Source organism: Solea senegalensis, linkage group LG5 (genome assembly GCF_019176455.1).
Source record: "Solea senegalensis isolate Sse05_10M linkage group LG5, IFAPA_SoseM_1, whole genome shotgun sequence".
Taxonomy (NCBI): domain Eukaryota; kingdom Metazoa; phylum Chordata; class Actinopteri; order Pleuronectiformes; family Soleidae; genus Solea; species Solea senegalensis.
The window spans coordinates 398,455-414,145 of NC_058025.1; the positions used below are offsets into that span (position 1 = coordinate 398,455).

At 42.1% G+C, this 15,691-nt stretch overlaps 1 protein-coding gene and 1 non-coding gene across 3 annotated transcripts in view; one reads left to right on the top strand and one right to left on the bottom strand.

Moving 5' to 3' along the window:
• The window catches only part of bmp2k (BMP2 inducible kinase), a 37,499-nt gene extending 23,049 nt beyond the window's left edge, over nt 1–14,450 (top strand). The window contains exons 9-17 of one of the 2 annotated variants that reach the window (XM_044025620.1): nt 741–844; nt 1,117–1,196; nt 1,275–1,423; nt 2,288–2,547; nt 3,187–3,354; nt 4,618–4,877; nt 6,411–6,571; nt 7,023–7,142; nt 11,832–14,450. In XM_044025620.1, coding sequence (XP_043881555.1) covers nt 741–844; nt 1,117–1,196; nt 1,275–1,423; nt 2,288–2,547; nt 3,187–3,354; nt 4,618–4,877; nt 6,411–6,571; nt 7,023–7,142; nt 11,832–13,048 — 2,519 coding nt within the window. In that variant the 3' untranslated portion in view covers nt 13,049–14,450. Of the gene's footprint in view, nt 1–740; nt 845–1,116; nt 1,197–1,274; nt 1,424–2,287; nt 2,548–3,186; nt 3,355–4,617; nt 4,878–6,407; nt 6,572–7,022; nt 7,143–11,831 lie in introns of both variants that reach the window. The other variant, XM_044025619.1, reaches the window with a different exon arrangement.
• Nucleotides 14,451–14,735: 285 nt separating this feature from the next.
• Nucleotides 14,736–14,817, bottom strand: trnas-gcu. The gene has a single exon. It is a non-coding gene; the product is annotated as a tRNA-Ser (tRNA).
• Nucleotides 14,818–15,691: the final 874 nt, after the last annotated feature.

Genomic DNA, 15,691 nt, shown 5'->3' on the forward strand with positions numbered 1-15,691 from the left:
CACTAAGTTTGGGTTGATCACTAAGTTTTTGATCAGTAAGTTTGTGTTTGATCACTAAGTTTGGGTTTGATCACTAAGTTTGTGTTTGATCACTAAGTTTGGGTTTGATCACTAAGTTTGTGTTTAAGATCACTAAGTTTGTTTGAAGTTTGATCACTAAGTTTGGGTTTGATTAAGTTGTTTGATCACTAAGTTTGGGTTTGATCACAAGTTTGGGTTTTCACTAAGTTTTTGATCAAGTTTGGCTTGATCAGTTTGGGTTTGATCACTAAGTTTAAGTCAGTTTGTGTTTAGTCACTAAGTTTGGGTTTGATCACTAAGTTTGGGTTTGATCACTAAGTTTGGGTTTGATCAGTTTCTTGATCAAGGTTTATCACTAAGTTTGTGTTTGATCACTAAGTTTGGGTTTGATCACTAAGTTTGTGTTTAGTCACTAAGTTTGTGTTTAGTCACTAAGTTTGGGTTTGATCACTAAGTTTGTGTTTGATCACTAAGTTTGGGTTTGATCACTAAGTTTTTTGATCACTTGATCAGATCACAAGTTTGGGTTTAGTCAGTATCAGTTTGGGTTTGATCACTAAGTGGAACTAATTTATCTAATTAACATATGAAAGCTGGTCTAATGCATTGTTGTCTTAGTGGACAAACAGAGGAGTTGCAGGTCAGCAGCCTGTGAGGTTGAGTGTCGGTGTAATAATACTAATAACAATAATAATGTTGTTGTTTTCTCTCTGTTCCAGGATTCATGCTCGAACCAGACCAGGAGAAGAGACCAGACATTTACCAAGTTTCCTACTTTGCCTTTAAGTTTGCAGGGAAAGACTGTCCAGTGCCAAATCTCTGTGTAAGTCACTGACCACAGACTTTTTCTTTTATCTAAACCTCATTTCAAACTCATCACACCACTTTTCCAATGAAAACTGAAGATGAACGAGTGAAAACATAAAATTGGAATGAGTTGTGAAATTATTAATATGTTATAAATGATCCTTTTTTTATCTATAATTATTACCATTGTTAACATGAAATGTGTTTTATTTATTTACTAATAATATCTACAATATAAATAATCCTGGTCATAGCAATACCCACAATGCTCTGCTGCTCTGTCTGCAGAAGTCGGTCATTCCCACGTCTCTGCCTGAGCCTCTAACAGCCAGTGAGGTCGCTGCTAAGAAAAGCATCACAAAAGCCAGGTACTTTGATTTCTCTGTCTCGTGGTGAACTGACTCTGACGGAGACGGATTCACATAAAAACCTGCGACTGTCTCCAGGATCACGGAGTGTGTCGGACCGACGGAGACGTCCATCGCTCCTCGACAGAGGCCGAAGGCGGCCAACAGTAACGTGCTGCCGCTCGCCAACGCCGTCACCCCCGTCAAGATGAGCGTGCCTTCAGCGCCGCTCAGCAACGGACAGAAAGGTCAGCCTTTATTTCTGTGTTAGTGAGGAACATCTTCATCATCATCATCATCATCATCATCATCATAATCATAATGCATTTCATTCATAAGTGCCTTTCTGACACTCAAGGGCAAAACTCACAAACAACAACAAGAAACAGGACGACAGTAACCAGAAAATGGAGAGGAATTACAGAGCGTACACTACTGAACTACTACTGTATTTAATACTACTAGATTTAATGGTTTACTTCATGTACTACTATTACTACTACTGTATTTAATGGTATACTACTGTACTACTATTAATACTACTATATTTAATAGTATACTATCTGTTTACTACTGAATATAATAGTTGTAAGCAGGTGGTATTGAGGGAGCAGGAGGAGGATCTCAGGGAGCGGGAGGAGGATCTCAGGGAGCGGGAGGAGGATCTCAGGGAGCGGGAGGAGGATCTCAGGGAGCGGGAGGGGGTGGCGATGTTGTGGATGACCTTATAGGCATACAGGAGAATTTGAAATTGCATTGTTAGACTGACTGGGAGCCAGTGGAGTTGTTGTAGGATGGGGTGATGTGTTGGTATGAGGGGGTCCTGGTTCTGGTGATGATGCTGTAGCTAAATTCTGGACCCTTTGATGTTTGTGGAGGATCTGTGAGGGAGACCAGAGAGGAGAGAGCTCATGATTGTTCATGATTGTTCATGATTGTTCATGATTGTTCATGATTGTTCATGATTGTTCAGGTCGTTTTGTTTTTGATTTTATATTCAAAACTATTTCATCCAACATGACCTTCTGTGTTTTTCACCTGAGGTCTGTATGTTCTGACGTCTCTGTGATGATGATGATGATGATGATGATGATGATTCTGTGTGGTCTCAGCTCCGTCCCCGGGCTCAGTGCAGCCACAGTCGCAGCTGCAGCTGCAGCCTGGTAGTCAGCAGCACCGTGTCCTACAGCAGCTTCAGCCTGGAGATCTGCGTCTGCAGCAGCTACAACATCAACAAGCTGTGCAGCAGCAGCAGCAGCAGCAGCAGCATCAGCAGCAGCAGCAGCATCAGCAGCAGCATCAGCAGCAGCAGCAGCATCAGCAGCAGCAGCAGCAGCGGCATGCTAATGCACAGCATCTGCACTACCTGCAGGTACATCATCGTTATTATTATATATCACAATAACACAGAGAGTCTCTAGATCTGTGTCCCATTATATTGGAAATGTATAATAATTATTCTTATCATTGTTCTATTGTTTTACAGCCTTAAAGAGCAGAGTGAGCGCTTTACAAAGGTCTAACAGTGACGTAAAGATGTGATCATGTGACGTAGATATCAGAGATTTAAAGTGATGTAGATTTTATTAACTGCTTAAAGTCAGTGTTTTCTTGTTAGACCAGATTCATGACAGGATTTTTACTGAAAAAATAATAATATGAACAATAATAATAATAATGACCCATTTCCAATTGAACTGACACAGATCTAAACCTTATTCATGTAAACCTGCTAAGGTTTATGTATATATTTTACTAAAGAATAACATCTTACATACACAGATGAAGTTGATATTTATTTGTCACACGGTCTGATTTTTCTGTTAAAATACTATTTTTAAGTTTAACAGGAACAAATGAAATGAAATGTTAAAATTATGAACAAATCTGCTTCTTTCGTGGTGTTTCCTGTGTTTTTGTCACTGCTGTAGACTGAATTCATTCTGTGTGTAACATTGTGAACGAGCTCAGCAGCGTTCACATGTTTAACGTCTCTCTGACTCGTGTCCAGTACCAGCAGGCCGTGCAGCAGCAGCAGCAGCAGCAGCAGCAGCAGCAGCAGCAGCAGCAGCAGCAGATGATGATGATGATGATGCAGCCCATGTACCAGCAGCAGGTGGCTCAGGCTCAGGCTCAGGCTCAGGCCCAGGCCCAGGCCCAAGCCCAGTACGCAGCCATGGTGAGTTCCTCTGTCACAGGTCTGGACCTGGTACCAAACCCGTCTGTGCTGCTGATAAATAAACATCCACCAGAGGGAATTAGCTTCAAACTCAGAATCATGACAGGATTTGAAAACAGAAGATTTTTATCCAAAACTGCAATAAATAGATTGAGCACATGACGGTGAAACACATGGAGACGCAGCGTGAAACCTCACGGAGCTGAAGATTTCCTTTTAATGTCACAACGGCCTCAAAGCGCTCGCTCCGCTCCAAACGCTGGCAGCTCGTCACGTCTCCTCTCGAAACGCCTCGCGTCGCTGCCAAACACGATTGGAAGCAGACGCTCAAAACTTCCTGCTGACTGCGTCCAAATATTCAGAAAACTCGTATTTACACAGCGACGGAATCAAACACACACACACACACACACACACAGGTCCTCCAAATGTGCGGCGCACACCGAACACACGCCATCTGTTTTATTTCAGAAGCAATCTGGTCTGAGCGAAGCCACGAGGGGATCGGACAGAGGGAGGAGCGGAGCAGTCACTTTGTGACATATGAAGCAGTTCAGACGGGGGGAGAGAGCGCCACCTACGTCTATTACTTAGTCCCAAGAAAACTAAGATCTGTTTCACAAGCACAAGTTTCTGTGTGAACTTGGACCTGCGGCTGAGTGACACCATGAAGCTCTGATCAGCTTCATGTTTTTAACTGGAAATAGGAAAAAAGAGATGATTCATTCAGATTAATAAAAGCACAACCCTGAGGATTCATTTCATGTTTCACACTGGGTTCCCGTGATCTCTGCGTCACATGCTCACGTCTTTATCTCGCTGTTGGTAGGTGTTTGTGGACCACTCACACACACAGACTTTCTCTTAAACTGAGGCCACAGAAGTAGGTCGGCTCGGTGAAGCAGAAGATGCTCCAGATTATTTTCATAACTTGGCCACAAACCAAAATGACTGAGTGTGAATAATTTCTTTGTTTTAAGGAGCAAAGAAAGCAGAAGCTGAACATCGCTGCATGTGAACGGCCCCGGTTTCTTTGCCTCCTCGTATCTAAAGCATCTTTAAAGTTGTTTTTGTTTGTTGGTTGTTTGACTGTCGCTCCCTCGTCCCCTCTCCTCCACCGTGTCCCCGGCTTTTTCCAAATCCAGAACTGGTTACTAACGACATTTCATCGCTGCGTTCGCCGCCCCCATTGTTTCACCATTGAAGTCAAAAGTCCGTCCCTCATTCCCGTCCCCTGTTCTCCCTCTCTTCCTCCCCTAACAGCTGCACCAGTACCACCAAGCTTTTGTCCAACAACAACAACAACAACAACAGCAGCAGCAGCTTCATCAGCAGCAGCAGCTTCATCAGCAGCAGCAGCAGCAGCAGCAGCAGCAGCAGCCTCTCCCCTACATGTCCTCCCCTCTTGAGTTCCAGATTCCCCTCGGCTCTTATAACACGACCACACCCTCTGCTGGACCTGGACCTGGATCTAGAGCAGGTTGTGGTCTCTCACCTGTGGATCCTTCACACACTAACAGCAGGTACCGTCTGTCTTCCGTGAACTCACTGTTGTGTGTGAATGCTGGATTTATTGGTTGTGAAGGTCTGACTCCGCCTCAGTGGGTGGCGCTATATCCACTCAGTTTCCTGTTGACATTTACAGTGTTCTCGTCTTGTTGTGTCTGTACTTGCTGCAGTTTAGACGTCGTCTCCTCTTTACTTCAGGGTCAGAGACCGGGGAGGACATGTTGGACAAGTCTGACTCCAGTCTGACCAAGTGTATCCATGCAGGAGTAATCAGACTATGTTAGTCAGACCAAGTGTTTCCATGCAGGAGTAATCAGACTATGTTAGTCAGACCAAGTGTTTCCATGCAGAAGTAATCAGACTATGTTAGTCAGACCAAGTGTTTCCATGCAGGAGTAACCGGACTATGTTAGTCAGACCAAGTGTTTCCATGCAGGAGTAATCGGACTATGTTAGTGTGACTAAGTGTTTCATGCAGGAGTAATCAGACTATGTTAGTGTGACTAAGTGTTTCCATGCAGTAATCAGACTATGTTATTGTGAGTGTTTCCATGCAGGAGTAATCAGACTATGTTAGTCAGACCAAGTGTTTCCATGCAGGAGTAATCAGACTATGTTAGTCAGACCAAGTGTTTCCATGCAGGAGTAATCAGACTTGTTAGTCAGACCAAGTGTTTCCATCAGGAGTAATCTATGTTAGTAAGTGTTTCCATGCAGGAGTAATCGACTATGTTAGTGTGACCAAGTGTTTCCATGCAGGAGTAATCAGACTATGTTAGTGTGACTAAGTGTTTCCATGCAGGAGTAATCAGACTATGTTATTGTGACTAAGTGTTTCCAGGAGTAATCAGACTATGTTAGTCAGACCAAGTGTTTCCATGCAAGTGTGTTTGCATGCAGGAGTAATCGGACTATGTTAGTGTGACTAAGTGTTTCCATGCAGGAGTAATCAGACTATGTTAGTGTGACTAAGTGTTTCCATGCAGGAGTAATCAGACTATGTTATTGTGACTAAGTGTTTCCATGCAGGAGTAATCAGACTATGTTAGTCAGACCAAGTGTTTCCATGCAGGAGTAATCAGACTATGTTAGTCAGACCAAGTGTTTGCATGCAGGAGTAATCGGACTATGTTAGTGTGACTAAGTGTTTCCATGCAGGAGTAATCAGACTATGTTAGTCAGACCAAGTGTTTCCATGCAGGAGTAATCGGACTATGTTAGTCAGACCAAGTGTTTCCATGCAGGAGTAATCAGACTATGTTAGTCAGACCAAGTGTTTGCATGCAGGAGTAATCGGACTATGTTAGTGTGACTAAGTGTTTCCATGCAGGAGTAATCAGACTATGTTAGTTTCACTAAGTGTTTCCATGCAGGAGTAATTGGACTATGTTAGTCAGACCAAGTGTTTCCATGCAGGAGTAATCGGACTATGTTAGTTTGACTTAGTGTTTCCATGCAGGAGTATAATCTACGTATAATCTAAGTATATCTACAGTATAATCTCATGTACTGTGACCTGTGTTTGTTTCACTGGCTCTCTGCAGTAGACTCCCCCTGCTGGCCTCAGACGGGATGACTCCTCCCTCTCAGAGCTGCACCGTCAGTCACCCCCCCGACATGTCGGGCTGGAACCCGTTTGGAGAAGACAACTTCTCCAAACTGACGGAGGAGGAGCTGATCGACCGCGAGTTTGACCTGCTCAGAGCGAGTGAGTGAGCGCTGACCTTCACTGTTAAAGGGGAGGAGCCAATCAAAGGTTCCATCGTGGACTAATAACAATGATCTTCTCCAGAACTTTACAATAAATGTGGAATTCCATTTTGTTCACAATAAAAACACATTTATGATTCAAAATAAATCTATAAATAAATGACGCATGCGTGTGGGAGAGTGAGTGGATTACAGTCGTCTGTCTCACAGCGAGATAAAGACTTGATCACGTGACATAGCTATCATAGGGTCTCAGCAGCAGGGGGCGCTCACAGCATAGTCAGTGTTGACCATGTGTGTCACGGCCTCGTGCAGCCACAACAACCCAGAACTTTCCCTTTAACTGCTTTCTGTTTTTAAAAGAACAAGTGTCGATGCCGTCCGTGGACGTCTCCGTGGACGTCTCCGTGGACGTCTCCGTTGACCTCTCTGTGATCTTCTCCTCGCAGATAAACTGGTGGAGAGAACAGCGAGCGTGGAAACGGAGCGACTACAGCCCGCCCTCGTCGCCACTAAGCCCCTCCCACCCGAGGATCTGTTTGGCTCAGTCCCGTTTGTGTCCAGCGCAGGCAAGTCTTAGAGGAGTCTGTCCCTGAGGACCCGACACTGTGGAGCCGCCTCTGTCCTCTCTGAGCAATGATGTGTACATTAGCTTGTTCTTAGCTTCAGTGCTGGTGCTTTTGTTCACTCTTCATCTGTTTTTATACATTTTTATAAATCCAACGCCAAACATTCAGCAGTGAAATGGAATGCGGCCGCGGACCAGAGCAAAAATCCTCGTCGGTACGAATCATTTCAAATAAATGAAAGAGATGTTGGTGCTGGTACTACACTGAAGGTACTGATCCAGTCGAAGTCATCAGAACTGGCTTTATATGAAAAGTACTTTTCCTCTCACTGCTGCCGCCAATATAAAGAATTGATCCATATTTTAAATATTTTTCAGTACTGATCACTGGTACCAGTTCATTTAAACAAAGACAAAAGTAGTGAACAGACGTTACAGCTGGTTCTGGTTCTGGTTCTGGTTCCAGGATTCATTTAAATACATGTTTGTCTAAATTCTGAGGAAATCGATTTTTGTCACAGAGTCGTGAGACACTTTTCTTAATTATTATTAACAATAATAATAATTAACATTCAAACACTTTATGCAAATCAGCAGCTCGACTGTGTTTGAAGTGATGAACGTGTGAATCTTCCAAAACAAACGCACTCGCCAAATTTCTCACAAAAACTAATGTACACTTCCTGTCCCCTCTCATCAGCCTTCAAAGCTCCGCCCCCTAAAACCCTGGAGCTCTTGTTTTTGTGACATGACAACATTTTATGACAAAAATCAAAAATCTTTCATACAAACAAACTCCATGTGAGGTTAAAGGGAGAGTTCAGGTAGCGGCGCCCCCTGCTGCTGAGTCTCTGATCTCCGTCACATGATCGCGTCAAGTTTGTAAAACACACACACACACACACACACACACACACTGCTGCCTCCATCACTGAGTTCAAACGTCTTATTTTGTAAAATTCGGCTTTTAAAATATTTCATTTAGACTCAAATCAGTGACACAAAGTGACCACACGAGGCAGCAGAGGAGCAGCAGCAGCTAAAATCACTGCTTCCCTCTCTGAGGTTTGGTGTGTGTGTGTGTGTGAGATAAAGACGTGATCATGTGACGTAGACATCGTAGAAACTTAAACTAACGTAGATTTTATTCACTGAGGCTAAAATCATCTTTTTAAAAACCTGGTCTGAACTTTGACCCTTGTGATGATGCAGCAATAATGATGATGCTCGTCACTCTTTTGATAATCACGTTAGAGATTATATTTAATCCACGCTGTGGTGAACTCATCTCGCAGGTTTAAAGATGCAATATAACATTTTTATTCATTTTTATTTTCAATGGAGACAAAATTCAGTTTGAATCAAAGAAAAACCAAAAAAAATCTAACTTTTATTTCGCTCTCTTTTTTTGTCGTTTTTGAGGCTGGAATGAAAAAATGTCTCAATTTTTGGATCTGCCTTTTTTTGTTTTTACTGTGTTTGTGTGTGTGTGTGTGTGTGTGTGTGTGTGTGTGTGTGTGTGTGTGTGTGTGTGTGTGTGTCTCAGGATGTTTGATGAAGTCACTGCCAGCACACGCCACTCTGAGGAAACGTGTGTGTGTTTTTAAATAGAACACGCGTGTGTTTAAATGCATTTAAACACACGCGTGTGTGTGTGTTTTTAAATGCATTTCATGAACTTTTCTCCCATTTTAGAACTTTTGAAAGTGCCTTCATGTCACTTCTTGTTTTTCACCAACAAACTCTTGACTTTTACCCAGTTTTTATAGAATTGTCTTCTTCACAAATGTGACTTGTGTTATTGTTGTTGGTCTGACACGTGTGTGTGTGTGTGTGTGTGTGTGATGGCACATTCTTGGGATTAAATAGCGTTGAAAGGAAGTGATGACATCATCGTCAGAATGTTTGATATTGAAGTCATTGTCACACCAAAGGGCTGTTTGTTGCTGTTAATTCATTCATTACATGCAGACATGTTAAAGGGACAGTTCAGGGCCCTGAGTCTGTAAACCACTCACACACACACACACACACACGTCTGTAACAGTGAGATAAACTGTAAGAATAACACACACACACACACACGGTAAGTTGAGATCACTTCCTGTTTCTGCTCACGCTTGCGTTACGTCTCTTCATCTCACGTTTAACGTCTTTGTTTTCTTTCTGTCATGTAGTGAGGCGGCCATTTTAGTCTGAAACATCTTGTTCATGTGTTCTGGTTCTGGTTCTGGTTCTGGTTCAAGCCAAAAACAGAGAGACGAGCGAGCAGAGACTTGAAGTTTGATTTCTTATTTTCTTTGAAATAAAAACAGTGAGGTCTGTTTACATCTGTGCTTCTTCTGCTTCCTCTTCCTCATGTGTTTCTGCTGAGTCATCACATCAGCTGTAGATGTTAGAGCTTCTGCCACTCAACAGCGCCACCTATAGATCCATACGTTCTTCTTCTACTCCACTTCCTGTTTCCTGTATGAAAACTGTGAGTGTCAATGTTTTTTTTTCTTTACTGAGAAATAAAAGGAAAACATTAAAAATCACTTTTCACTTTGGTTCATTTTTTTATCACAAGGTTTAGAAAAGTTTGAATGTTTCCACCTTTGACCTTTGCCCCCAGAACAAGATGTTTCCTGACGATAAATGGCCGTCTTTAAGTCAGCGCTCTGTCCTCCAATATCACGCCCGGTGCTCTGTCCTCCAATCACACACCAGCGCTCTGTCCTCCAATATCACGCCCGGCGCTCTGTCCTCAATCACACCCGCTCTGTCCTCCAATCGCCCACGCTCTGTCCTCAATTTCTGTCCTCAATCGCCCGGTGTTCTGTCTCAATATCCGCCCGCTCTGTCCTCAATCACGCCCGGCGTTCTGTCCTCAATCGCACACCAGGCTCTGTCCTCCATCTGTCCTCCAATATCACGCCCGGCGCTCTGTCCTCCAATCGCACACCAGCGTTCTGTCCTCCAGCCACGCCCCGACGCTCTGTCTTCCATTCACAAACACGTTTAACTATTTTTTATTTATTTACTTTTATTTGTTTAAGGGCTTTTTCAGGGTTAAGACTGGTTTTAGTTTTAGAATTGGGTTAAGGGTTAAGTTAAGGTTAAGGGGTTAGGGAATGCATAAAGTCAATGACGTGTCTGTGTGTGAAACATTTCTTTTCTCTTTCAAACTGATTTTAGAGACTTTTAATAAATCAAACTTTCCTGTTTCAGTGAATGAGTTAACATTAATTAATGTTTTCATCTGTTTAATCTCCTATTTAAGTCTGTCCAGAAACTCCTTCAATTTACTCTTAACTCTTTATTTGGACAAAGCTTTATTTTTGAAACATTCATTCGTTCATGTTTAATCAGATTTTTAAAGAGAGTTGTTGTCGGGCAGAGGAGACGATAAAGACACTCAGTATTTGTGGGTGAATGAAGGTGTGAGAGGGTGAGACATTTATTACATGACATTTTTATTTTTTACTGTTGATATAAGAACAAACACCTAATGTTTATCATCAGATTCAGTTAAAGTGGTTCACACGTTCACACGATCTTAAAATGACATTAAACTTCATTTGTTCACTGGGATCAGCTTTATATTAATGTTCGTTAAAAAAATGTTTAATAACACTGAAGATGTGAAGGTGAATTAACAAATTCATGTACAACACGGTCAAATGTTTTAGTGAATAGTCGAAATTCACTGATTCATCATTTCAGTTGCTTCATAAAAATCTCCTGAGTCATGGTTTTAAAATCCTTTAATGTGATTTCCTTTTATTTTTTATTATTTTTTAAAAAAATTGACGTTATGTTCTTAATCTTTTATTAAAAAGATTTCTGTTTTAATAACTTTTATTATTCTTTTAATTAATTATTGAATATAACTTTTTTACTGATATATAAATAGAAGAAATGAATGAATGAATTTGGTTATTAAATGTGAAAACAGGAAAAGCTGCTCAGGTTGTTTGGTCACATGACGTCGTTTTTGTTTACGTCCTTGTTTACGTCTTTATCTCAGTAAATCGAGCGTTGGCTGATGTTTCATCACTTCCTGCCAGTTTGGACGTGGAGACGTCGTTTGTGTCTCAGCAGGAGGTCTGTGTGTGTGTGTGTGTGTCTTCACAGACTTGGACTGGTTCCAGTTGTTAATGAGACGTTTTTAGTCGTTTAGGAAAAATCATTTTTTTTACCCCAAAAAAAAGTCTTTAATCAGAAAATAATCTGCGCACCGATTGACAGAAACACACACAGAGACAGAGTGTGTCCAACCTGAGTCTTGTAGTCCACATGTGGACCACCATACATTTTGAATTTTACAGTTTTTGACCTCTTCAGAAACCGTTAATCTCATTCTAAAACAAAGTGTTGGGATTATGACGTTAATCCTAATCTTGATCTTCTCGAATTTCTCCTTTTTTGTTCATCGTTAGATTTAAAGCCGCAATATGCAACATTTGTCTTTTTATCAATAATAATCCCTGGTGTTTGTATGTTAGATTAGATTATGATGATGATGATGATGTAGTTCCTCAGAATTTCTTCTACTGAACAGTTGCAGACTTTGTGACTTGAGCGCCCCCTGCTGACCATGTTTGTATTGAAGTGTTTATTTTGAAACACTCAATAACATTTAGTTATATAATGTAATCATTTCTGCATATAATACATAAATAAAAGCTTGTTGTTGTTTGTTTTCCAGGCTCCAGTTTGATGAAAAGCAAACAAACAAACATCAAAACTATCACCGTCTCTGATCTTCAGCTTCCTGCGGTGAAGCAGATCAAAAGCGGTCGAGTGGACGAAGGGTCCGACAGCGACAGCGACTTTGAGTCTGATCCTCCGTCGCCGAAGAGCAGCGAGGACGAGGAGGAGGAGGGGGAGGAGCTTTTGACCTGTGAACACGGAGAAGATACAGAAGCCGACGATCTGGGTCAGAACCCACTGCTCACGGATTCTGACGATGAAGACGACGACGACGACGTCAGCGTCAAGAGTCGACAAAAGAAATCTGTCACCGGCAGGAGGAGCCCTCCAGCTGACTCCTCCCCCTCCACTCTCATCACTCCTCCTAACGCTGTGGAGGCAGTGGATGTTTTTAGATCTGCCCCTTTTCATGGAGGAATCGAATCTGCGGGGATCATTTCCACACAGGTGAGCCCCGAACAACAACCACATCCCCGCCGCGTCACCACAGACGACTTTGACGTCTTTACCAAAGCGCCGTTCAGTCGTCACCTGTCCAAGAGCAGCAGTGACGTCCCCCTGGGCCAGACTCCTCCCCTCTCTCTCGAGAGCATTGACATTTTCGGCTTCTCTCCCTTCGAGCCGCCGGGCTCCACGGCGCCCCCGCCTGTCACCTCCAGAAGTGCGGACGACATCTTCCGTCCGCCGTTGGACGAGTCGGCGAGTTGTCAGCAGCCGCCGCATCACAAGCAGCGAAGTCTTCACAAACTGTCTTCGCGTCAGAGGAAGACCCGGCAGGACGCCGCCAGCAAGCGACACCACGGTACGCCCACCGGGGGGCGCAAGATCAACAAGCCCACGTACCGCACGCCAGAGCGAGTCCGCCGGCACAAGAAGGTCGGACGCAGAGATTCGCAGAGCAGCAACGAGTTCCTGAGCGCGTCCGACTCCAAAGAGAACATCGGCGTGGACGTCACCATGGCGCCGTCTGTGGCGGCAGACGACGCCATCTTAGATCCGTTTGGGGCGAAACCGTTTCACCTGCAGGACGTTTGTCGTCATCACGGCGTCGGAGACGGGATGAGTCTGAGAGAGAGCGAGACCATGGACGACTTTGGGGCGGTGCCTTTCACCGAGCTCGCTGCACACAAAGGTTTGGAGCAGCAGGGGGCGCCGTCACAGCCACTGGACCTGGACCCGTTTGGCGCCGCCCCCTTTCCCACCAAACACTGACTTTCACCTGAGGCTGGAAAAAGTCAAACCACTCTTCAGGTTTGGGTCTTTTTTTTCTTTGTGTGTGAAACTGTGACACGATGACCTAAACCCTGAGGACGTGTGAGCGCCCCCTGTGTGCTGATGCCTGTAATGCTGCAACAAACCAGAAACGCTCGAACTGTACTGTGATTACAAACTTAGAAGGAGAGTTCGGAGTTTTTAAAGTACCTGAACTCTTCCTTTAACACGCGACTTTCTAGATAGCGTTGTTTTTAACCGTGACGCCTTGACCTGAGCTCCTCCCCTTGACCTTTTTTTTTATGCATTTGAGTTGCAGTCGTTGCCGTGAAAACATGAGGAGGGACGAATGTTGTTTTTCTTCTTTAAAAACATTTTAACATGAAATAAAAAGTCATACACTTTTTCGTTATATCCAGTGTATTTAAAGTTTGTTTTTTGGACACAAACAAAATAAATAAATGAAACTAAAAAGAGTTTGAACAAACATTCAATGACTGAAGTGAGTGAACAAGTAAATATGCTTTTGTCTCATTTCTGTCATGAAGTGGTTAGAAGACATGTTGACCTTTGACATTGCACTTGGCCCTGATCAGAGTTTGGAAAACAGGTAAGTACATCGGTGTATTTATCTGTAACATAAACATCAACAATACTATTTTACAACTAATTAACTGTCAGAAATCATGAACCTGATTTTGAACTGTTGAATGACTTTCATTATTAGTTTCAGAACCACTTTAGCCTGTTCTGTAGAAACATAGCAAGTAACTGCCCACTGAACCTAAACAATCACAGACATAAGGATGAGACCCCGCCCCCTTTACCTCTGCGTTGCTTTTTTTCTATCAACAAGAAGCAAAAGGTTTACAAAAACTAAACCTCCTTTGGTTTAACCTCTGGGTTAGAACATATTTTCCAGGTCTATTTAATATGATTTTTTTTTCCTTTTCCAGGTCATTACATGACAGCAATTAAATCTCCGTGTCCTCCTGTGTATCACCTGACGTTCTGAAGACTTTGTCACACATGAAGTTTAACAATGGGACGCAATCATGTGTTTACTGTGTGAAGGAGTGAGTTTCCCAGGATGCTTTGCAGCGTGTCAGTGCTGTTGTGGAGCTTCAGGACACAAGTGAGTGTGTCTCTGACTCAGTAGAAAACCTGAAGACTCGAGCCACCAATAAAACATCAGCAGCATCAGCAGGTGAAACAGCTGGTGACTGGAGCCAATGTAGTTTAACTGACCTGTAACAACGTAAGAAAACAAAAGAAGAAAAATTTGACAAAAAAGTCATACTACAGTATGACATTTTTGACAACATGCTATACTATAACTTTTATCAAATTTGTATGTCATGCTATGGTATGACATCATACTATACTATGACTATTTTGGACGACATACTATACTACGACTTTTTTGTCACATTTTTGACGCAATACTATAGTGTGACTTTTTGGTCAAAATTTGGACGACATACTAACCGATGACGTTTTTTTCAAATTTTGAACGACATATGTCATTTCGGTGACTTTTTCGACCACATACATCTTGAAGTCTGTCATCTTTGATTGCCTTGTTTCAGTGCCTATACTTGATTTCTCAAATAAACTTATTGACACAAGACAAAGTTCTACAACAAGTGTGTAGTTAATTGTTTGCATGCTGTAATACAGACTCTGTCGACAAGGGTGGGATTCGAACCCACGCGTGCAGAGCACAATGGATTAGCAATCCATCGCTTTAACCACTCGGCCACCTCGCCATGCTTTCCCTGTTTTACAAAGTAATATTACGGAAAAGAGACGACATGCTATACTATGACTTTTTTGTCCAAATTTGGATGACATATTATAGTATAACTTTTTTGTCTAAATTTGGACAACATACTAAAGTATGACTCTTTTCTCAAATTTTTCATGTCATATTATACTATGACTTTTTTGTCAAATTTTGGACGACATGCTATACAATGACTTTTTTGTCAAATATTGTATGTCATGCTATTCGATGACTTTCTTGTCAAGGGTGAGCGACATGCCGTATGGCACGCATCTCATTTGACCTTGCTGCTCGATGGCGCACCGTATTGAAATTTTCATATTGCCGCCTCTTTTCATTTCCGTCATTTTATAGTTTTCATTTGTCAAAATTTTGGCGGGAAATAAATTATAGATATGTTTTGTCTCATTTGGACCACATGCTAAAGTGCTGACTTTTTATTAAATTTTCACATCATATTATAGTACTTTTTGTCTCATTTTTGGACAATGCTAAAAGTATGACTCTTTCTCAAATTTTCCACGGCATATATATTGTGACTTTTTATCCAAATTTTCATGTCATATTATACTATGACTTTGTCAAAATTTATGTCATATATTCGATGACTTTTTTCTAAATTTAGGCGACATACTACACTTTTTTTGTTAATTTTGCGTCATATTATAGTATCTAGTTTTTGTCAAAGGGTAGGCCGACATGCTGCTCTATGACATCCAAATTTTGTATGTCATGCCTATTCGGTAAACTTTTTCAAAATTTGAACGACATGCTACACTATGACTTTTTTGTCAAATTTTTCACGTCATATTATAGTATCAGTTTTTTGTCAAAATTTGGACGACATGCTATACAAT